Source organism: Lipophrys pholis (assembly GCF_963383615.2).
Source record: "Lipophrys pholis genome assembly, chromosome: 8".
NCBI classification, from domain to species: Eukaryota; Metazoa; Chordata; class Actinopteri; order Blenniiformes; family Blenniidae; genus Lipophrys; species Lipophrys pholis.
Window position 1 is genome coordinate 27,773,034 of NC_137630.1, and position 22,137 is coordinate 27,795,170.

The window sequence follows — 22,137 nt, forward strand, 5'->3', positions numbered from 1 at the left end:
AAATACCCATTTTCTCATATGAATACAGTTTAGAGAATGCCACAGTGAAAATCCTTGATTTAAAATATATTCCATTTCCCCACCATCTAATGAAAACAGACGGAAGAAGCCCCATGAATAAAAGATCTGATGCTTTTACCCACAAGTATGTAAAACAAGAGCAATCTAAAAGTGGAGGATTCCCCAGTTATATAACTGTGTCACAAGGAGGAAAGTAACCTATTCAAATTTAATGAGCCAAAGAAGGGAAAGATGCCTAAAAAAGGTTTCCAAATGCATCCACACACAAGACACAAAAGTGTCCAGTCATAATCTTTTGTTACCCTGCAAATAGGTTTCAGCTAACATATTTACAGTAGAAATAAGAAAAGCAGCTTAAGATTTCTGCTTTGTCTGAATGCTTCTGAATTATTCTCTGAAAGAAACTAAGAGTACTTATTCATAATGCTAGCTTGAGGAAGCTTCTCAAAAAAGTTATTTATAATTTGATACGGTCACTAATACAAAATAAGCTTGAAAATACAATAAATACTGTCTATTGACAGTATATGTGCATCTTCATTTACTCTTGTTTTTCTCCTTAACATTTTTCATACGTTTAGCATTCAGGGATGCTGGAGCCAATCCCAGCTGCCTATGGGCAGAGGGCATATTACATCCCGGACAGGTGACCGGTCCATCACAGGATAGGCACAGACAGACACACAATCCTATCTTCAATGTAGGTGCAATTTAAAAGTCACCAATTAAACTAAGACATCTGTTTTTTGAGTGCAGGAGAAGAGAACATACAACTCCGACCAAATCATAAATTGATTGGATAACATATTATTTTTTCTTTTAATTTCAATCAAACGTAATTTAATTTGCAATTCTTAATGTCTTCAAATTCAGCTAAATGAAATTGCTGAGTTACAATATTTTTGATGCTAAAAAAATGTAAATGTGTTCAGTGTTTCCTCTTGAAAAAAAAATCGTATTTACGTCCTGGTATTTTTCTTTATCAAAGCACAACATTTCATTTTTATTGCATATTTACTGTATTTAGTATCAGGCGGAACTATTGTTTGGTCCGAGAAACCGGAAGCGGAGTGAATTCGTGTAACACAGGCCGGACAGTGGCCTGTCTGGAGTCACATTGAAGACTCTGGTTACGTCAAAACTCGCCACAAACAGGTAAATTGAATGTTTTAGTTAAAAGTACGTGATGTGATTTCATTCGTCTTGCCAAATAATTATTATCAATAGAAATATCGTAATAAAAAGGTTTCCGGTGTCTCGACTTCCTGAGCGATGCTACGTCATTAGCTCCTCCATGTAGCCGCGACCTCAAAATGACAACTTTAAAGATATTTTTTCTTTGAATTCAAGTTCCTGCTGCATCCTCTTTTAGTCAATAATGTCACTGCATTTGACAAATTTCCTCCCACATCGAGGACACCGGTCTCTGTCAGTATATGATAACTGAATTTATCCCTCCGGTACACAGATTAGCGGATTATAATCGATTGTACTTGTATTGCCTTGTTTCGAAAATTCGCGTAAAGTTACTTGACCTTTCCTCAAACCCTATTAAGACAATTTGATGTTTTATATGTTGACACAACGTGGCTGATAAGTCACGTCTTGTTAGTTCGTGCCTCATTTAATCCTGCAGTGACACCTCGTGGTGAAAGTGAATGAAAGCGGTGTCAACGTGATATAAACGTTTTATAACTACAGAGATTCATGAAATCAATAACATGGAGGCAATCGAGTATTAACATTTGTATGACTGCTATTAGACTTAGTTTTTGTTGTCATTCAGCAGCCTTGTTGTCAGCACACTTGCACATAGTTTTCGATGGAAATTGTTCAAATGTAAATTAAAACATATACATATAAAACATATATTCTCTGCATATAATCTGGTTCAAATGCCTCTGTTTTTTCATGTAAGTCTGGAAAGTGTTTACTGCGTCAAGATCAGGGCCCTTCGATGGCCACACCACTACCAGGGCCCCTTGCTGCTCTTTGGAAGAAGACGAATCGTACTTTATTAATAGAAATTTCTTGTGGAGGAAACCGGAGTACCTGGAGGAAACCCCCCCCCCCCCCCACACACACAGCGAGAACATGCAAACTCCACACAGAAAGGCCCTGGGCTGTATTTGAACCTTGTCGCTAACCACTGCGCCACCTGAAGATAGTCCTTAACCAACACTGGCTGCACGTTTGAGTAATATTCTCAGTAATATTACATGATGGAAATGCCAAAACAGCCAACAACATTTGCATAGTGTGAATATATTTATTTATTTCTGTCATTCGTGTTAAAATAACTGAGTAGTTTGGGCCAGATTGTAAATGTTTTACTCTTTTTCTCTTTGACTTCAAAGAATCAAATAACAAAAAATAATGTTGTATGCTGTTTGTGATTGCCTTCTTCTGTTGTCCTTTTTGTCTTGTTTTGTTTCCACAACACAACAACTCAGGTGCTGTCCACATGTTCCAAACATACCAACTAAACACTTCACAACCACATTATTGATGCCTGGAGACCAAAGATATCGTTGATCAACTTTATTAAACTTGTGAAGTTGTTGACTAATTCATCAACTTGTGCTCGAATCCCAACAGGACCTGAAACCCAGCCGGCCTGTTGCTGAGGATTTCTATGGACGGTCGTTAACGATGTTTGTTTCAAAAGTTGCCCCCCGTCTCGGTTTACTCCGGCGAGTTACTTGTAAGTATAAATAAATCCATCCTGATTTTCTGCACCACGTGGTGTAAGTAATGTTAAACACTTTGTTTTCCTTCATGCCTAGGTGCGCTTCAAGCCCATGGAGACGTTTTAAATAGTCATCTACAGCCAGTCATTCCTGCTTGCTGCTCTTTACTACAGCCAGCACTGAAAAAATACTCCACGGCAGCAGACAACACAGCCCCTCCGCGATGGATCCAGTACGAGCCGGAGCTGGACGACACTCTGGTGCCGCGGAAACTGTCAGTGAGTCCCCTGGAGAGCTGGCTCTCGCTGCGCTACTCCCTCCCTCCGCTGCCGGAGACCCCTCTGCCTCAGGAGGACGTGGAGCTGCTGGAAGAGAAGGTGCTGCTGCCCACTGCTGCCCCGGTTATGGAGGATGGGGAGGGATCAGCGACTCCCCTTCGATGTAAAAATGTTCTGCAGATTCGGCGGCGGAAGATGAATCGACACAAATACAAGAAGCTACAAAAACGGACTAAATTCTTGAAGCGGCGCGTGTTGGAGGGCAGGGGGAAGAAGAAGCAGGTGAGAGTTCCTGGTAGTTCTGTGACTGAGGATTTTCTTCATTATCAGCTGTTACTTTCCCAAAGGATTCGTTATTTGACGTGTAAATAAAAATGATGACGTGCTTTTAGATTTCAGAAACTTTTCTGTAGTTGTAGGAACGTTGAGGGACGTTAACCCAGTTTCTGGTGGCGAGGAAGGAGGCAGGGCACACTGACCGATTGAATAAGATAATTTGGCTTGAGTAACAATCGTGTTTAAAATGCTTGATAGTCACAATGTTAACAACAGTGAACAGACTCTCAATGACGACCTAATTCCAGCCTATGATTTTTATTATCCAAGTCAAAAAAGCTCCTTCTATTGAATTATATTATTGTTTGCGAGTTAAAAAAAAAAAGCGTACTTCTTGAGCAAATGAGATTTTAACTCGTACAAAAGAATTACACATTTTACTGGTCTGATTTAACGTTTTAACCTGAAACATGAAAGATTGTAAATAACAAATCCGAGTTCTTCCTCTATTTTGTTTCGGTTTAAATAACTATATTTTAATTGACTCTCCACGAAACCTGTTGTGAAAATCAAATCCAGATTTAACAATGCACAGTGCGTGCATAAAAAAGTGCGTCTCACTGTATGATTGTCTCTCTGTATGAGTGCGATTTTTTTTATTTATTTTTTTTTCTATAGAAAACATTTATTCACTGCTGAGGTGTTGAAAAAAAAATTCAAGAATTAAGCGACAGGAAAATTATAATGAAATGATGGGGGACGGGGTAATCCCACTCTTTGTATTTTGGAGTGTATCTTGACCTCTACAGAGCATAGATAAAGAGAAAAAGTAAAAAAGCAACAACTAGAAAGCAGTAACATCCAGAACAACTTTTATCAGTCAGCCCTGCTTATATTGTCATCCTTCATTTGTTTTTATTTTTTATTTCTGCCTTCAGAATGATTGTCATTCTTCTATTGATCAACCAATTAATGGACAAATTATTGCAGCGCTGCTTATTATGCAGATCATTTTGGGATCTTTGTTCTTGCTTCCAAATTATTTTGTAGTCGATTGATAGGAAGACAAAAACTAATATTGCTTTGTTCATCTTAAATGAATCTGGTGGAAAATATTGAAAAAGCTGTAAACGTTTATTTATTTTCTGACATCAACCAGTAGCTTTAGCTGGACTGCAACATGACAAAGTTGTGTGTTTTATCTCGTGCAGAAACGATTCGAGGAGGACTTGGAGAGGATTTGGAAGCGAGCCGGACTGAAGAGCGCTCCAGAGGGATGGGCGGCACCGAAGGTCTTCATCAAACAACACGGAAACAGAAGGAACTAAGACACGCCGACAGTTAATCATGTCGCCGCCACGTCGTTCACACTTGGACGGTTCCACACGCCTCACAGACAAACGTTTCCACTCGCTTAAAAATCTGCTCATTCACCCAGTGTGTGCATCGTCTAATAAAAAACTCCCTACAAAATCCAAATCGTGTGTGTAATTGGTTTTGTGTTTCATCCCCCCCAAAAGTTCCAAATCTTTTTGTTTGTTTTAAACCTTGAAGATTTTATCTTTAGAAGTTGTGGAACTTAAAAAAGCATCATCTCAAAGTAACAGAGACTGCAATTATCGTTAAAATGTTTGAGACCTTTATGGTTGTTTAAATAACTGACACAGCTTTTAACTTTCTGTTTATAATGAATGTTTTGCTTTTTTATACAATCGGTTCTAGCTGCAGGCATGTTCTGCATTCGGACTGTAGGGGGCAGTGTCTTCCCAGACAGTTAACCTACACTTGAGTCTTCTGGCTTCATTTTGGGTCAAAAACAACAACAAAAGGTATTTGGATTGTTTTTATTCGCAGTTTGTGTCCAAAGAAAATCCATCCAGTAGACGGTGAAATCCTTAAGTTAAATCCTAAAATGAGCCGCTTCAACCTCAAAATCGAGGAATGTTCTAATGGAGGTTTCACTGTTTGCAAAGAAAATACTTTTCTGAATTGAGCTATCAATCACTTTAGTCACAAAAATGTTGCTTTTGACGCACAAATGAAGATTCTAGAGTCACTTTTGGAATGTGTGAAGTGATTGATAATGTAAACAAATCTACTATGGCAGTTTTGAAGAAGTGTTATAGTATTTATAAGTTTGGTGTTAAAAAAAAACGGCTCAATTTTACGATACTACACTTTGCTTGACTTTAGACATACTTTTACTATCTATTTGCTTTGTTTGCACATGGTATTATGGTTTCCAGAGAGTTTTTTTTTTTTTTAAATTTTTGGGTTAATTCACATGTTTGCCAGCGGCACAGCACCGAACTATGGCAGTGTTGGGTTTCATTGGCGGTCAGAGGCGGAGCATCTGCAGACTCCAGACTTCTCAAACACAACAAAAGCAGCTGCTGCCGCTGCTCGGTCAACTTCAGTCTCTCCTGTTTTAACGTTTGATGCGCTCACAGACTTCTGACGGGCTTTTACCGCCGACAACAGGAAGGACAAGAAGAAGATGCGCCCAGATATGAATCTCCTGCAGGGTGAGTTGTTAAGCCGCGTGGCTTTTAAAGTACAAAGAGATTAGTTGAGGGGAACTTTCTTTTGTGCCATAATTGGATCCAGGTTACAGTTACAGCGCGTCGGGAACAAAAGAGCGCACGCAACTGCTGAAGTTCCCATCATAAACATCTGTGTTAGAAATTAGTATTGTCTCTGTAAGCTCTTTTATTTTACCTATAAAAAGTATAATTGTTATTGCTGCTTTATTGTGGGTTTTCTGAATCTATCTATCTATCTATCTATCCATCCATCCATCCATCCATCCATCCATCCATCCATCCATCCATCCATCCATCCATCCATCCATCCATCCATCCATCCATCCATCCATCTATCTATCTGTCTTTAGATTAGATCAGGCTTTATTAATCCTACAAATTCGACAGCAGCTCCACATTGCACAATTAGTTATAGATAGTTAGGATAGTGTCACGCAAGAGAACAGACTATGTTTATACAAGTAGATCATTAAATAAAAATATATGTAGATATATACATGGAAGTACAGGAGACCCTGATGGGGGGATAGATGCACATAGTAGTAGGAATATTTACAGTATTTGGTGTCCAGCAGTTCCAGGATGGAGGTATTTACACATATTCAGTTGTTGATGATCTCTTTCAGGTTTTAAGTCTGCATATTTAAGGTTTTAACCAAATAAATCAAGTTTGAGGAGCCATAAACATCAAGGTCAAATATACAATTCTCCCCTACTATAGCCATGGTAGTTTCTGGCCTACAAGTGTTGTGCTCTTGGGGGTTTTTTAGTTTTTTTTTATTGCCAATATGTTTCCAGTTAACTGTGGTCTGAGTGCAGGAGTCAGCACAATCCAGCAGCCACTCATTATATGTGTCAGTAATGAGTGTTTCACCACCGGTGGGTCTCTCTGAGACCAGCCAGCATGGATGAGCTGGCCTGGATCGCCTCCAAACTCTTTATGATGGTTGACTTTGTGTTAATGAACGGCAGGGCTTGGAAAGGAGACTCTGGTTACTGTTTTGAATGGCGAAAGCCTGTAAGCATGAAGCTACTGACTCAAGCAGAAAATTGAAAGGTCTCAACGAGGTACCATGTTTATGCTTTGGAAAGCCCCGGTAAACTTTGCTCAGCTCACTGAGTCGGGTTTATCTGGCGTACGGTTAGAAGACGGAGCCTTGACACTGAGATGATGCTCACCAGAACCATGCATTAAGCCGCCTCTTCAGCTATGAGATTAACCCTTTACGATCAAAATCAAAACTGATTTCCAAACTTCTGTTAAAAACCCTTATATCCTTATGCTTTTCTTTCTTCTTTTCTTTTCTTTTTTTGTGGCATTGTAAAGTGGCCGAGCCTTGGAGCTGTGTTTGGAGCAGGGGTTAAATTTTCTCGTAGCTGAGCCTCTCTTGTTTAGTTTCCGTCTGCCCCCACTCGCTAAGAGTTGAGCTGTAATTTTCCCATTTCCACAGGAATCAACAAAAAGCAACCCATACAGCGATAAACGTTACCTGAGTGTGTCACGGTGCAGCGAGATGGAAATAGATTCCGTGTGCATGTGTGTCAATCAAGTAAAAATAAAACTGAATAAAGCTGGACACATCTGAATATAAACACATGAGATGATACACAGACCCCTGTTCAAAAAGCGGGCCTCGGTGTTTCCCCAGAGACAAAAAAATAAATAAATAAAAAAGCCCTCCAGATTTCTGAAACTATCTTTGTGTGTTTAGCTGAGTCTGCAGCTGGGCACATCTGTTTTATTTATTCTCCACCTGTAACGGGGCTGTGAGTAAACTTCACACTCCCGCAACACCCGTGAATCACAGAAATCCTGCTGAGTAAACTCATACTTTATGCTTTAGTCCTCCATGAATCCCCCTGTTTTTTTCGTTTTAGCTTTAAGACGACACTCCGGTTCGTGATTCCTGTTGTAAATCGATCCGGGTTCCAAATCGCAACAGCAGTTTTGCAGTTCATTTACTAAATGTCTGTTATTACCTCCGGTAATTCGGGAGCACATTGTTAAAGTTTTATTGTTGAACCCGGCTCATGAGTCAGCACAGATTGTGTGTGTGTCTGTTGGGGGACAATTACAGGAGCCGGGACACTTTGTTTTACCATCGACAGGAAAGTTTATACCCCTCAATTGAAAACCCACCAAAGTTTTCCAGCGTGTCGCCTCTCTGAGGCGCGCTGGATTCATTTTCTTCATTTCCTTCAACTACGATTATACGCTGCCTCAAACTTACTGTGGGGTGGTACGGTTGTGTAGTGGTTCGTACTGATGCCTCACAGCAAGAAAACCGTGTGTTTGATTCCTGCTGGGGGTCTTTTTATGTGGAATTTGCTTGAGGGGTTTCTGCTGAATATTGTGGCTTCCTCCTACAATCTAAAGACATACAGTACCTGTTAGATAACTGTTGGTTGGTGTGGATGATAGTTTGTCTCTCAGCATTAATCCTCTAATGGGCCGGTGGCCGGGTCAGGAGGCCTCGTGCCAATTTAGCTGGGAGAGATCCAAGTACCTAACTTCCATAAAGCAACTACAGATGAAAAACTAAAAAGAGAAAATAAACATCACGGCACATCAGAAAATACTAATGACTCAATAATATTTGGTATTCAGAGTATTCAGCGAAACTGTTGACTCTTCAAAAACACTGACAAGGGTTGACACACAGTCAAACATAACAGATACAGAAAGTGTTTGAATGATCGAGCTGACATGTTTAATATTGGTATTTGCTGGATGAATATTGTAATAATGAAGATTTATACCAGATCATACCCCCCCCCCCCCCCCCCCCCCCCACACACACACACACACACACACACACACACACACACGCACACACTCCCCCAATCCAATCGAAGTGAATCAAGTCATTTAATGATCCCAGTTGAAGGCAGGGTTCAACCCATATTTCTGGTCTGTGGTAAGATCCAGAGAATATCCAAGCACAGGAAGAACAACCACACAGGAAAGTCCCCAAGCCGGGAATCGAACTGGAGTTTTGTTTTTGCTGTGAGGTGGGAGTGCGAAACACTACATCATCGTGCAGCCCCTCCATATTTTCAGTGCATCATAAAATATAAAAGCTTCTGGCCCGTCTCTCTGTCCCGGTCCAGTGGTAATACACAGGTGTTGGGCATGTTCCTGGGCTTCTGACACCAGGTAGTGTGACAGAAGTGAGCTGAATAAGAGTCTGGTGCTTCATCCCCTCAGGATCACGGCCTTACAACCAGCCAGCAGCAGCCGGGATGAATAGAGGCTCTGTGAGCTTCGGCAGGCCGCGTGCGTCTCTGCTGCCCCTTCAGCAAACAGACAACGAAACGGCACTGTGGAGGGGGGGAAAAAAAGCATTACAAATAGCAAGCAAGCTGTAGGAAAATCTCCAGAGCGAGCAAACACAAACAGGAAAATGCATTTCCAAGATATATTGTTGAGAGTGTATTTTTCCCTCGACTTGCTTTCATGCGTGGAGCTCCTTTGTTTCTTTGAGTTGTCCTCTCGCTGAACCCACATCTGCTCCAATTCTGAAACTTTTCTCTGTTGGGACATGACAGCTCAAGCCTGAAATCTCCCAGCACTTTGACAATTTCACCAATGAGAGTATTTCTCAATATTCTTTTACGATACAATATGATGTATGGAGGTACTCACCTTCTATGATTAACTGAAATACTGAAGTAAAACGTTTTTGATTTTTAAACTTGATACACAATGAGTTTGGTGGGGTCATATGCACATAAATCTACTCTCTCTCTCTCTCTCTCTCTCTCTCTCTCTCTCTCTCTCTCTCTCTCTCTCTCTCATAGATTTGAGTCAGAATGTAGATACCCCCCCCCAAAAAAAAAAAAAACCCAGAAACAAACAAACTAGCTGGACTTCATAGAAAACAGTCTGAATTCCAACTAAAAGTTGAATTTTTAAAGGACAGAAAGTTCTTGGTGTTCAACCATTTGTAATGTAACTAGATCACTTTCACCTTTAGTTGGGATAACTCTTACCATCAGCTATACAGATCATTTCCCGGGAACTCTGAATCATCATCATGGAGGTTGAGAGAAGCCTCTAATCGTTCCTGCTTTTGTGTCTTTCAGTTCTTGCTGTGCTCTTCCTGCCAGCAGGTAAGACCGTCCCGTCTGAGTGCCGTCTCTAATTAGAAGCTACAATAGTTTGTGGCCTGTGTTTGGCTCTTTTATCGCCGCACATCTGAGCTCATGCGTCTTTGTGTTTTGTCAGTTTGCGGTCAGAGCAGCGGCAGCAGTGGGCTCGGTGTGGTGGTGGAGGCCAAGAACATCACCCTGCCTGCAGGAGCCAGGGCCGTCCTGCCCTGCCAAAGCCCCCGCATGGTGTGGACCCAGGACCGGCTGAAAGACCGTCAGAGGGTGGTGCACTGGGATGTGGTGCGCAGCACTCCTGAGTATTCTGTGGAGCGAATCCTGGACATGTCACCCGGGGCCCGCCAGAGGGTCTACAACGGTTTCAACAAGGGCCGCATCTCCATCCCGGGCTCTGCTTTCAACGATGGCAACTTCTCCCTCGTCATCAACAGTGAGACGTCCCGATTTACTGGCCATACTGTTATTTTCAAGTTTTAAATGCTTCTAATTCAACAACAACGTTTTGACAGTGCACTCATGACTTCAATGTTTTTATTTGATTTTTTTTTAGATGTGGTAGCGACTGATAAAGGAGTTTATACTTGTAATTTGCACCATCACTACTGTCAGATCCACCAGTCCATTGAGGTGCAGCTCAATGTCACAAAGTCAGGTGAGTCCATCTGATCAATGAGCTTCTTGGTGCCGCTCAGGTTTGTGTGAAACTGATGACTTTTACACCCGAAATGTGTTTTCAGCCCGGAAAGAGAGGCGGTACTGGGATGGAGAAAAGACCGTTTTCGTGGTCTTGTTGGGCAGCTCGGTGGTTTTGCCCTGTGTGAACCGGCGCCCCCTGTGGAGAGATGGTGTCCAGGAGGAGAAGCAGCAGGTGGCTCACTGGGACTTCCAGCCTCCCGGCGTGCGTCCCGACAAGGCCGAGCGGCTGGTGGACCTGTACGCCTCCGGAGAGCGTCGGGACTACGGACTGCGCTATTCTCAACGCAAGATGAGCGTGGAGGAGGACGCTTTCACGCTGGGGGACTTCTCGCTGTCCATCTCTGATTTAAAGCCGGTCGATAAAGGCCTTTACTCCTGCCACCTCCACCACCACTACTGCGGCCTGGCTGAGAGACGCATCTTCAGGCTCACCGTGGGACCGCCTCTTCCTTCGGCCCCGACGACAGCGCCCAGAATTTTCCAGAATGACGAGCCAGAACAAAGTAAGAGAATTCTGTGACTTCAACTGAAATGTTGTTTTTTTAGGAGATGGTGACGGTAACTGGTTTTTCCCATATGGTTTCTTGGCTCCACTGTAGAGAAAGAGGATCATTCCGGGGTTTTTTGTTTTGTTTTATTTATAGGCATAGTTGGTCAGTTGAATCAGTTCCTCTACTTGCCAATTTTCTCCTCAGCCCTCTCTGTTTTTGTGTTTGAGCTGAGGAGGGAGGAGGCAGAAGGAATGTAGACACAAGCCGAGTGAGAAAGAAAGAAGGAAAGAAGGAAAGAAGGAAAGAAAAGTCTTTCTGTTAGACTCTGTGCTGAATGGCAGGATTTTTTGGAGTCAGCCATTCGCAGCTCTGCTTTTAGAAGCTGTCTCCAGCAAACAGCTTTAAATTGGCTGCAGCGGAAGTGGCCGTTCCATGCCAACTGTTTTTCATTTACAGCTTTTCTCTTTGGCTGGAGATGCTTTAACCGAGAGGAGGGGTCGGCTCCAACGTCTCGTAATTTAGGGAGTGGATGGCCATATCTTCAGTTTTTTTCCCCCCTCTCCAATTGACCTCATTTTCCAGAAGTCCCAGCCATTTGTCTCGCTCAGTCACACCAGATCTCCGTATCTCCAGTACTGAAGTACAGTCCTACGTTTTCCCAGCCTCCGCTCTCTTTCTGCACTGATGTGCATCAGTTTCTAATGGAGGCTTGTTTACCAGCACTCGCAGGAAGTCTGACACATCTGTTCAACATCTGGGCCAGCTGTGACATGAAAGAGCAAAGTAAGGGGAGGGGTTGAAGGTACGGCTCTCCTCCTGCTGTAAAAGGAAAAAAAAAAAAGACAGCCCATTTAAAAACCCTGTAAATCTTGCTGAGAAGATCTGCACACGTGGATAAATGTTTCCCACCGATTTCACTCAGACCTCAGCGAAAGAATTAATCTCTTCGTTCCGCATCACTCAGCTCAGCCGCTAAATTAAAGCTAAATTGTTTGTTCTTACCCAGGTGCCGGCATTAAACTGAAATTACAAAATCTCACGAGAGACTTTCCCTGTAATGCTGTAATTATTCACAGCACGAACAAACAGAGCATTACTTCTCAGTAATCTGCATTTCTGTGGGCTGTCAACAATACACCTGAAATCTCAATCTTTGAAAATGAAGACGCTTTACTGCAGTCCATTGAATTGCAAATGATGCACTTTCCCACTGGGTAACAAAAAAAACAAACAAAAAAACAAAAACACCTGTTAATCTCCGCGTAGCATATGTGAAGTAGCCTTTAACACACACACACATGTCAGATTTGTCAGGAAAATGGTAATGGACCACTGCTGCTGCGTTGCAGCGGCTCTGCTCTGAGCAGTTGCGCTTTAGCGACACTGACCTTGGAACACGTCTTTGCATTTTCATGCATATTAGGTACATTATGCCAGCTGATAATTATAGAGCAGCCTCCCACTGAGCGAGGTGCGTGATTAAGACTGAATGAGAGCTTCTTCTTTTTTTCTTTTTTTTAGGGGGCTTGAAAGCATGGCTAAAGCTAATGTGTGGCATGTTTTCCTCATTAGTCGCTTAATTGCGTCGGGTGTTTGCAGTGTCCAATTTATCTGCTTTGATGAGGGACCACACGCGAAAATGCTATTGAAGTCCATCGATAACGAGAGATTCAGTACAAGAACTTAATTTCATTCTCGGTGATTGGGCGAGCAAGAGCACCACAAATATACTTGATGAATTATGCTGCGGTGGTACTGTATTTGTGTTTATTATTTAGGGCCTTTATGTTTCTCATTTTTAAATAAAGACTCTCAACTATCCACTGAGAGTTTGCAGACAGCTTAGGGCCACTTTAAGACTATGTGCTGCCCGGTGGTGTCGCAGATTCATTTTCCATGCATGCAGAAGCTTAGACTATGTGTTTGTGGGGAGACTTAAACAGTCGTGAATGGAAAACGAATGAAGACATGCAGACAGACCACATAACACAAATTGCCTCTCTTCCCTCACACATCTCTGGTCAGCTTGTGTTTTTTTATGGGGAGAAAAGAAGAAAAAAAAAATAACAGCTGCATGACATCAAGTCTGGAAGTCGTTACCGCCGAATGGCATTTGGATATTTAACTCTGTGCTCACCCTCTTTGTGTCTTTTGCTTCTCAAAATACATTTAAAAAAACAAACATGTGAGGGTAATTCAAAGCTTCACTGAAGTCTGTGTGAGAATTAAATGCAGTCGATTACTGAGGCTGTTTTTTTTATGTTTTTTTCATTACAATTTTTTTATCCACGTTCTACCTGCAGGAAGCGATGAAGTGGAGACTCAACGTGTGGTAAACGTCTTCCTCCCTGAACACCGAGGATACTTTGTGCAGCATTTGGGTTACTTCCTGGCGACGTTCCTGCTGCTGGCGTTCATCGTTGTCGCTGTCATCATGCTGACTCGGAGGCGCAGGAACAGAGGTATTGGGTTCTCCTGTCCGCACGTAACTAACCGTGCATGTGTGTATGTACATTTGCCCATAGACAGTTTGTGCATGCGTATGTGGTTTTGTTAAACGGGTACTACTACACGTCACGGACCAGACCTCCGTTCTAAGGTCCAACATACAAGGTCTCATGTGGCCCCTTTTCCTGTCATTGATTGTTGATTGATTGGACAAACCTATTTCAGAGACGTACACTTTTGAACTCAATCAGTAACCATAACACTCATAAGTCTTGTCTTGTCTGGCACTGAGGGTGAAAACTGTGTGGTTCCACAATGATTGTTCCTTCTGTTCATAATTTTAAGGGTGAATTTGTGGTTTTCCAGTCTAAGGGTACAATTGGGTCAGGGTTGAGGTTGTGGCAGGATGAAGGTTGGATGCAAGTTATGAAGGTTAGGCTTGGGCCGAGGAAATTCTTTATCTCAATGAGAAAGATGCGAATCAGTGTGTGTGTGTGTGTACGCAAATATGCATTACGCATGCACCTATGTTTGGTTGTATTTATTTTATTTTATTTGTTTATTTACTTACAGGAATGGAGTATGAGCCCGGTAGAGCTGATCGGTAAGATATCATCACTCGGCAACTCTTTTACTGTTTCGCATTACGACTAATGGTAACTGGAACAACACTTCTTACTGTGCAGGGTAAACATGGCCAGTGGAGAAGAAATCGCTTTAGACTGCACAGAGATGAGGACGTGTAACCAAGAGCCTTTGAATTCAGGTGCAGTGAAGCTCACACACATACATGCTGCCGACAAACGTCAACCAGCAGAAAACACTTTTGTCACTCCCGTGTTTTTGTGCATTACTTTTCATGCAGACTACAAAAACAATCTACTGAAAGAGAGAGATTGGGCGAAAGACTGCAATAAGGGTGAGTAACCATGGCAGTGGCGTCGTATATTTCTCGACGGAAGCAAGAGTACATACTGAGGTGTCTTTCTGTGATGTCTTCCTTCAGAATTTGATGGGAAGATGTGGAAGTGAGTGGGATGATTCTGAGACGCTGCTGGCAGGTCCAGAGCGAACACCAGACGAGTTAAAGGACTTTGGAGAGAAAAGAAAGGGTGGAAAGAAGGGAAACCCAGGAGAGGACAGGAGGAATGCTCCCTCTGCTGTAACCTTAGCACACGAAGCTTCTTCACTAAAATGCGCCATGTTTTTACTTCATATTGTCTTTATACATTTTTAGATCATCATAGGATCTTTGCTCAATGCAATAATTGGTTGGTTTATGGTAAACATCAGGCTTGTTTATTTTATCATTTTATAAAATAGTATTTTTTATTAAATGCATGCTGTTTATCAAGATATGTTTTCACATACTTTGCATGCTTACAAAGCTTAAAGCTCTTTTCAAATGATTTCCTTTTTTTGGCATAAATTCTGCTGTACTGTCATTCGACAAGGTATAAGGCTTTATGAAAAACTAAGTGTAGATAACTTCAGAGATTGCTTTGAAACAATTTCTTGCAAATTCAATTGTAATGACAAAGTGAAAATTGTCTCCTTTTTCTTTTGTTTGTCAATTTAAAATTCTCAATAATATTTTACTCAAATGATTATATATTGTACAATGGCCTCTTGAACAACATCTGCTCATGATTAAGTTTTAAAAAATATATATATAATTAAATAATGACATTTTACGATGATGGACTAAAGGCTCAGTCTGTAAAAAAAAAAAAAAACTCAGGAAAAATTAATGTTTTAATCATTTTAATGGGATTGAGGAGCGCACATCACAACCCGGTTTATAAAACACTGAAACATCATTAGTGACTCTGCTGGTCAATTTTACTGGTACATAAGTGTTATAAATGTCGTGGCTAACGGCTCCGCGAGACAAAATATAGTGCTTGTCCCATTTGTTTCAGTCTCTTTCTGCAGTCTGTGTCTCTCCTGCTTTCACTGTATGTACCGCTGGTTTCCTCTAATGAAGCATTTCTTGTAATAAAAATCAAAACAGTAGCAGCAGAGTGTTTGTTATTGTTGGAGGAAGCTCCATGGACCATGGATTAGATTTGTGGAAAATTATGATATAAGGTTGGTGTGAATGTGAGTGAAGGAACATTTAATGGAATTACTTGTGGGTGATTAAGTATTTTGGTGATGAGATGAAGATACTGTAGATAGTTATTGAAAACTATCAAGACTTGCAAGAATCTGCAAGTAATAGAATATATTACACATTTAAGAAAACACTATAAGAACCTCTGATATTAATGCTTAATGTGATTATTGCACATGAATCTTGACCATTTTTTAAGATTCTTTTTTAAGCAATAGTAATAATTGTATGACATACAATGACACAGAATTAAGGCAAATACACGTTTCTTTACTGTTGTTCCTCAGTAGTAAATGTCTAGAATAGTAACTACATGAAACATCTACTTTTACTGTCTAATATTGCATAATGTTGTTTTGCATGATAACTTTATCACAGAGCATTAATAATGTATGTATGGTAACACATATGTGCAATAAAGTACAATTTGATTATAAATACAATATTTGAGTATGCAGAGATACAAGACACAAATGATGGTATCAACTGTTTCTGATCTATATTTCATTACATGATTTGCAAAGATATATATTCATAAAAATAGTATAAATTCAAGAACTGATGAATGAATCATTTAATCAATTAAAAATAAATAAATAAATAGTCTTCATATTTCACTGTATTTTAATGTATTTTGGGATAGTTCCTTCTTTTCCACTGTTCTACGGCTTCACTGTACAAACGTACAAAACATTTCTTCCCACTAGTTATCCAATCAAATCAATTACACTTCTACTTTATTTGTGATGTTTCATACTTAATTGCATCTATCACATGAAGTGTAATAACTGCAAATAAATGTGAAAGACTTACATCATGTAACCTGTGTTTAAAAGTCATAGATCACTCAGCATGACCAGAAATGATTATTTTCAAACCATTTGATCTGCTTATTTTTTGTTCAGCCAAGGAAGTTGTTCTTTTAACTGAGAAAAATCTGGAATAATTTTTGCACACATGCGGTTAACAAATGAGAATGTGGCTGTCTCTCCGTGTTTGCCCTGTGATGGACTGGTGGCATGTCCAGGGTGGACCCAGCCTCGCGACCCTGCACAGGATAAAGCGATATAGAAGATGGATGGATGGAGAATCAAGCTGGTAAAAAGCATCCCATGACCCTTAGATTTCTTTTTTTTTGGGGGGGGGGGGGGGGGGGGGGATGCTTTCTTTGACTCTCTGGCGTCCCCTAGGGGAGACACCTACTGTCATAGGTTGTGCAAAATCGGGAGCGGTTTGTTGTAACTTTGAATCATTTGATAATATTAACAACAACAACAACAATAATAATAATAATACGAATAATAATAACAATGAAGGAGATGTGACTCTAACAGTTATTAACACGTTGTTACACCATTTAAAAGGACACATTGTGTTTTTCATTCGTTATTGTCTCTAATAAAATCTAATTGGATGAACATTAAATAACATTGCAGGTACATTTCTTCTGCGACCATACCGTGGATGAATGTTGGGAAATACCTGAAATATGAAAGCGGTCAATAACTGATTGTTGATTTAAAGAGGGGGTGGGGTGACGTCTCCTCGTGTCTCGAGCCTGGTGCGCGTCCTCTTTGTCTCGCGCTCCTGCGGGTTGGTCGTTATAAAAGGCGCCGGGTTCGCGTCCTGCGCGCGGCTCACACACACGCCACTAGATGACAGCACCGTCTCACCAAACCAGCCCGTGAAAAAATAGCAATATTCCCAACTCCTTAACGCAAGGATGTGGACTGTCCCTTCCTGTTTTAGTGCCGAGAGAGCCACCGTACCGACCCACACCGGAGCAGGAATACGGGCGCTCGCGACGCGATTATGTCCGGATTTTCACGGTGTTTCTCACAGACACGAAGCCGTCGTTCCCCCCGCGGGCTGCACAGGTTTCTCTATTAGATCCCGCAGTTATGTTATTCTCCGGGTAGCTGGTAACGTAGCAGGCCTGTTTAGTGCGCTGCCAACCCTTGTTCCTTTCCTGTGTCAATGATTGTCCTCCCCTCACTCTCATGGCGGAGACTAAAATAATATATCACATAGACGAGGAGGAGACGCCTTATCTGGTCAAACTCTCGGTTTCTCCGGAGAAAGTCACCCTGGCGGATTTTAAAAATGTCCTCAACAATCGACCCGTCAATAGCTACAAATTCTTCTTTAAATCCATGGACCAGGATTTCGGGTGAGTGGCCGCGATCGGTGATTATTATTATTATTATTATTATTATTATTATTATTATTATTATTATTATTATTAGCCCGACCGTTTTGGGCTCATTCGCTATTTATTGTTTGTGTGTTTCGGAGAGCTCATAACAGGCCCCGATATCACCGACTGCAACAATCTTACATGTGTGTGAACTACTCACCGTGTGTGTGTGTGTATGTATGTGTATGTGTGTGTGTGTATGTGTGTGTGTGTGTTTGCATGCTCCTGGCACCTGCTCATTATTCCAGGCTTCCCTGTGCGCAGTGGAGGAGACGCACGAGTGTTTGAAGTGATACCAGATCCGTCCAGAGCCCTTAATGACGCAGACCTGCATGCATTACACACAGCCAGACCCCTCATGCTCCACATATTAGTGTCATTATAATAACCATGTGGAGTAGAAATGCCCCCTAAAGCCTTAATGTTCGGGTTCCACCCCTACAAATTTTTTTTTTTTTTTAAATGGTGTCATTTCACTTTATTCTAATTTGTTTTTCACCGTGGTTGAGAGAGGTGTGCAGTCATATCAGAGGAAGTTGCCTTTCATTGCACACACATGCACACAATAGACCACAGGTGAATCCCAGGGGCAAAATGGGAACCACATGCCAGGGATTGTGACTACAGCAGCATCTTATCACCTTGTAATTACCCCCATAGTGATAATCCCTCAAACAACACCTCTCGTCTCTCACACCCGAGTTCATCTCAGTTTCACCATTCAAATTGCATCATAGTTAGTAAATTATGCAGTAAATTTGAACGGACAGCCTTTGCATTCTTGTTTGTCCTCCTAAGAAAAGCATGTAGGTTTAATAAGGCGTGCGGAATAGGCAAGGGCTTTCCATCTCATCGCGTGGCGTCATCCACTTTCTATTGTTAGGATACAGTTAAATTGAAGAGAAGGGTTTTATTGACATTGAATACTGTGTACAAAAAAAAGATCTATCGTACTTGACTGTAGTGTGAGATGTTATAACATATCATTCATACATCTAAAGTAATCCAAGTATTTCAGAATGTTCATCTATAAAAGAGAAATACATGCTTGCATTTAAATTGCAGACAGCCGGGAGTCAACACATTTCTTTTAGTTAATTGTTTAGTTTTCCACACAGAGATTACTTTTTATTCTTAATTTATTATTCAGGACATTTTTAACCACATTTCACATGTCGTGTGAAAGATGCTTGTTGGCGGAGGGATAACAAATCAATCTCTTTTTACAGACCTTATTTTATTTTTAACACTCCTTTTACTCAAGTCGTCCTCAAGTTGCCTTTATTGCATTTACTGTGTGTTGATCAATATGAGTATAACCATAGAAATGTCTTGTCCTTTCTCCTCTTTCTCTATTTCTCACTCCGTAATCCCATCCTGGAGTGCAGGAGTTACTCCAGAGCCCCTCGGTTGCCTTCGTCTGTGACATCGGCTTGTATCAGGCCTCTGCTGAAGATGACATATTTGTGTCAGGGCTCGCTCGCTCTCATTCCAGTCTGAACAGTCACACACAGGCCCCCACGTACATTCAACATCCAGCACGGCCATCGTAAACATGATTGGAGGAAATGTAGGAGCAGGCTGTGTCTGCGGGGCCAAACGTCACACGTTTCCACTGCAGCCTGACCTTGTGAGGGGAAGCGGGCTCTTCCTGGTGGCGGGCTCGGCTCGGCTGAGCTCGGCTCGGCTCGGCTCGGCTCAGTACGGCGCTTTGTCCCCAGCCCTGGCTTCCTGCCTTGTCTTGCACCGCAGGCCGGGTTGCTCACTGGGTCTCAGGTGATCGACAGGCAGATTATGGAAACAAACAAAGCGTGTTTGCTCTCTCCACATGGAGACACCGACTTCAGGTTGCAGAGCGCGCTGCTACGTTGGCCGACCGTCTTCTGCATGTGCATCACGTTATATTACATCGTGGGCCTGGTCAGTGTGAGCACAATACTTCCACATGGAGCCTGTACACACGGATGATAAAGGCATCTCCAAAAGCATTCCTGCCTTTGAGTTAGGGGTGAATATTCAGGCGCAGCGAGTGCCGTATGGTACTGGCACAGTATGGAAGCAAAGCCCATTCAAAGGCACAGAGGAAAGCAGCGCTTTGTGGCAGCCATGCTCGCTGTACTGCATACACGCAGACAGTATGGCTGCTGGAGAATTAGCAATGGAGGAATAAGAGTGCTGAGCACAGAGGGAAAACATCAAATCCCTTGCAGTTATAGACAGTGTTTGAAATGTAAATGAGCAGTCAGCACAAGGTCCTCTGTAGTAGACCCCCTGCTGAGCGGGGGGGGGAGTAAAAACAGCCATTTTCTTATGGGATTTCTGGACCACATTTGTGTCGGCCATATCAGCTCTTTAAGCAGTGGCCACACAAATTTGATAAACGTTTCGTGCCCCGAACGCCTCGGCTTTCCGCAGCGTACGTGTCATTTCGACTCCCCATGGAATGGAAGGGAATACGTGTAACCCAGGGGCTGTGGCATTTCCATTCTCACAACAGAGCACAGCAGATTGAACGACACACGGATCTCCTTCAGATTTCATACTTCGTTTTCTTGTTGTTGTCGTTGTTGTCAGTAATATTCATTCATTCATCAATATTCATAAGGCAGGACGCTAATTGAAGCGGGGATGTTTAGAAACAACCCACTTGGTTGTTTTGTTTTTTTTCCTCCCAGACACTTCAAGGTGATGATACGGCTTTTCGTCATTGCCACTGGTGGTGAGCGGGTTTGAGACCTCACTATAATGCAAGTCACAGAGGCACTCTGGAGCTGAGGAAGCAGCCAAGCTGGAGGTCTGAAAGAAACAGCCTTGTTTGTGCCTCGAAAAAACGGGGCTGGTGGTGGGGGTGGTGGGGGTGGAGGGGGCGGGGGGGTGTATTCCTTGTACTGAGAAAGTGATGCTAAACCAGCATAGTTAGAGAACGAAAATCTGCCGCAATGTGCTGCGAATTCACTCCAGCCTGTTCTGGCTGGGTTTTCTTTTTTTGGGGGGGGCAGATTTTGAAGTTTATACTGCATTTGAGTGTCAAAGCATCAACGGCAACTCTCTGACCGCGAGAGTGATTGTATAACACGTTTTTGTATAGTGGCATTAGGAACTACGCTAGAACACCTGAGCCTTGTGATTACAAAGCCGTAGAAATCACACACGTCGTAAGCACACAGTCATTAACAGCTTCCTGGACGACTAAAGCTCAATTAAGCCGATTGCTGAGAGAGATTCTGTGTCATATTAAAGTCTGTCTATTCACCATCTTATTTGACTACAAATATTTAGCTTCCCTGTATATAGTATCATTAGCATCAACCCACCAAAGTGTTTGGCCTGCTGGCCGGCGTTGGCCGGCTTCTCCTGCCTCTGGTTTCTGGTTCAGGCTGCACATTACCCGGCCCTCCCCTGTATTTCAAAGCGTAAACAAACACGTCTAATCTTCCCCAGCTACACAAATATCTCCAGCAGTGGAATATTCGGCGATCGCCAGGGTAAATCTTGTGTCATTATCCTGCGAAATCTGTTAAGACCTGTTTAATCTGTCAGCTGTAAGGAGTCAGATCTGTGATAGTGGCCCACACCAGACACATGCCTCTCTAAACAGAGCTTATGTGTCTTTTGCGAGTGTTTCTCTGGGCTTCTTAATAGAATAGAATAGAATAGAATAGAATAGAATAGAATAGAATAGAATAGAATAGAATAGAAATGCTTTATTAATCCCAGTTGGAAGTTCTTGAAACCTCAAAAGTTCACCAGTAGTGCAATGGCTGGTTCTGACATCAGATGGACACTATTAAAGACGTCATCTGTTAGCACTGGAATCGTTTCTGGTTTTGCTTGGTTTCGCTTCTCACAACAAAGATACAAATGCTCTCTGCACGCCACGTCTTCCAGAGGCCAGAAAATACAGTTGCGTTAGTGTAACGGCCCGCCTCATTCCTGACAAACATTAGGAAGAAGCATTTTATTTGTACAGGCCACTCCCATATCCTCACAAGTCACCTTACATCTGGTCGTGCAGCTTGAGAGAGAGGATGCAAACACTTCCGACCTAAAAGGCAACCGGCAGACTCGGCTGTCGCCTCCCTCCCTTTTCCTCCCCGAGGTGGAACATGCCCCTGCCGCAGACTCTGTGGTTGTCGGTTCCAGCCACGAGGCTACGTTATCGCCGTCCACCACTCCCAGCACTGCGGCTCCCACAGCAGCAGTGCACACAAAAAACACAACTGGCTTGGCTAATCATTTCAGTAGCGGGGAAGTTCTGGCAAACAAGAAGT

At 42.2% G+C, this 22,137-nt stretch overlaps 3 protein-coding genes across 4 annotated transcripts in view; all 3 read left to right on the forward strand.

Moving 5' to 3' along the window:
* Positions 1–1,074: 1,074 nt before the first annotated feature.
* aurkaip1 (aurora kinase A interacting protein 1) lies at positions 1,075–4,741 on the forward strand. Its single transcript, XM_080468630.1, has 4 exons — positions 1,075–1,176; positions 2,620–2,725; positions 2,808–3,271; positions 4,477–4,741. Exons 2-4 carry the CDS (start codon positions 2,674–2,676, stop codon positions 4,591–4,593), a joined length of 633 nt encoding a protein of 210 aa, XP_080324756.1. The 5' UTR covers positions 1,075–1,176; positions 2,620–2,673; the 3' UTR covers positions 4,594–4,741.
* A 901-nt stretch (positions 4,742–5,642) lies between these two features.
* Positions 5,643–15,321, forward strand: LOC308112852 (matrix remodeling-associated protein 8-like). The gene is made up of 10 exons (XM_080468626.1): positions 5,643–5,790; positions 9,895–9,921; positions 10,037–10,348; positions 10,469–10,570; positions 10,656–11,117; positions 13,409–13,567; positions 14,127–14,157; positions 14,240–14,319; positions 14,419–14,472; positions 14,560–15,321. Exons 1-10 carry the CDS (start codon positions 5,763–5,765, stop codon positions 14,583–14,585), a joined length of 1,281 nt encoding a protein of 426 aa, XP_080324752.1. The 5' UTR covers positions 5,643–5,762; the 3' UTR covers positions 14,586–15,321.
* Positions 15,322–17,416: 2,095 nt separating this feature from the next.
* Positions 17,417–22,137, forward strand: part of LOC308112846 (segment polarity protein dishevelled homolog DVL-1-like) — a gene marked incomplete at its 3' end in the record, with an annotated part of 28,272 nt that continues 23,551 nt past the window's right edge. For both annotated transcript variants that reach the window (XM_080468615.1, XM_080468616.1), the window contains exon 1: positions 17,417–17,839. In XM_080468615.1, coding sequence (XP_080324741.1) covers positions 17,670–17,839 — 170 coding nt within the window. In that variant the 5' untranslated portion in view covers positions 17,417–17,669. The remainder of the gene's footprint in view (positions 17,840–22,137) is intronic.

Coding starts and splice junctions, on each gene's coding strand:
- aurkaip1 (XM_080468630.1), top strand. CDS start 2,674: ATGTTTGTTTCAAAAGTTGCCCCCCGTCTCGGTTTACTCCGGCGAGTT. Junction 2,726..2,807: donor TTTACTCCGGCGAGTTACTT/GTAAGTATAAAT, acceptor CTTCATGCCTAG/GTGCGCTTCAAGCCCATGGA. Junction 3,272..4,476: donor GCAGGGGGAAGAAGAAGCAG/GTGAGAGTTCCT, acceptor TATCTCGTGCAG/AAACGATTCGAGGAGGACTT.
- LOC308112852 (XM_080468626.1), top strand. CDS start 5,763: ATGCGCCCAGATATGAATCTCCTGCAGG. Junction 10,349..10,468: donor CTTCTCCCTCGTCATCAACA/GTGAGACGTCCC, acceptor ATTTTTTTTTAG/ATGTGGTAGCGACTGATAAA. Junction 13,568..14,126: donor TCGGAGGCGCAGGAACAGAG/GTATTGGGTTCT, acceptor ATTTACTTACAG/GAATGGAGTATGAGCCCGGT.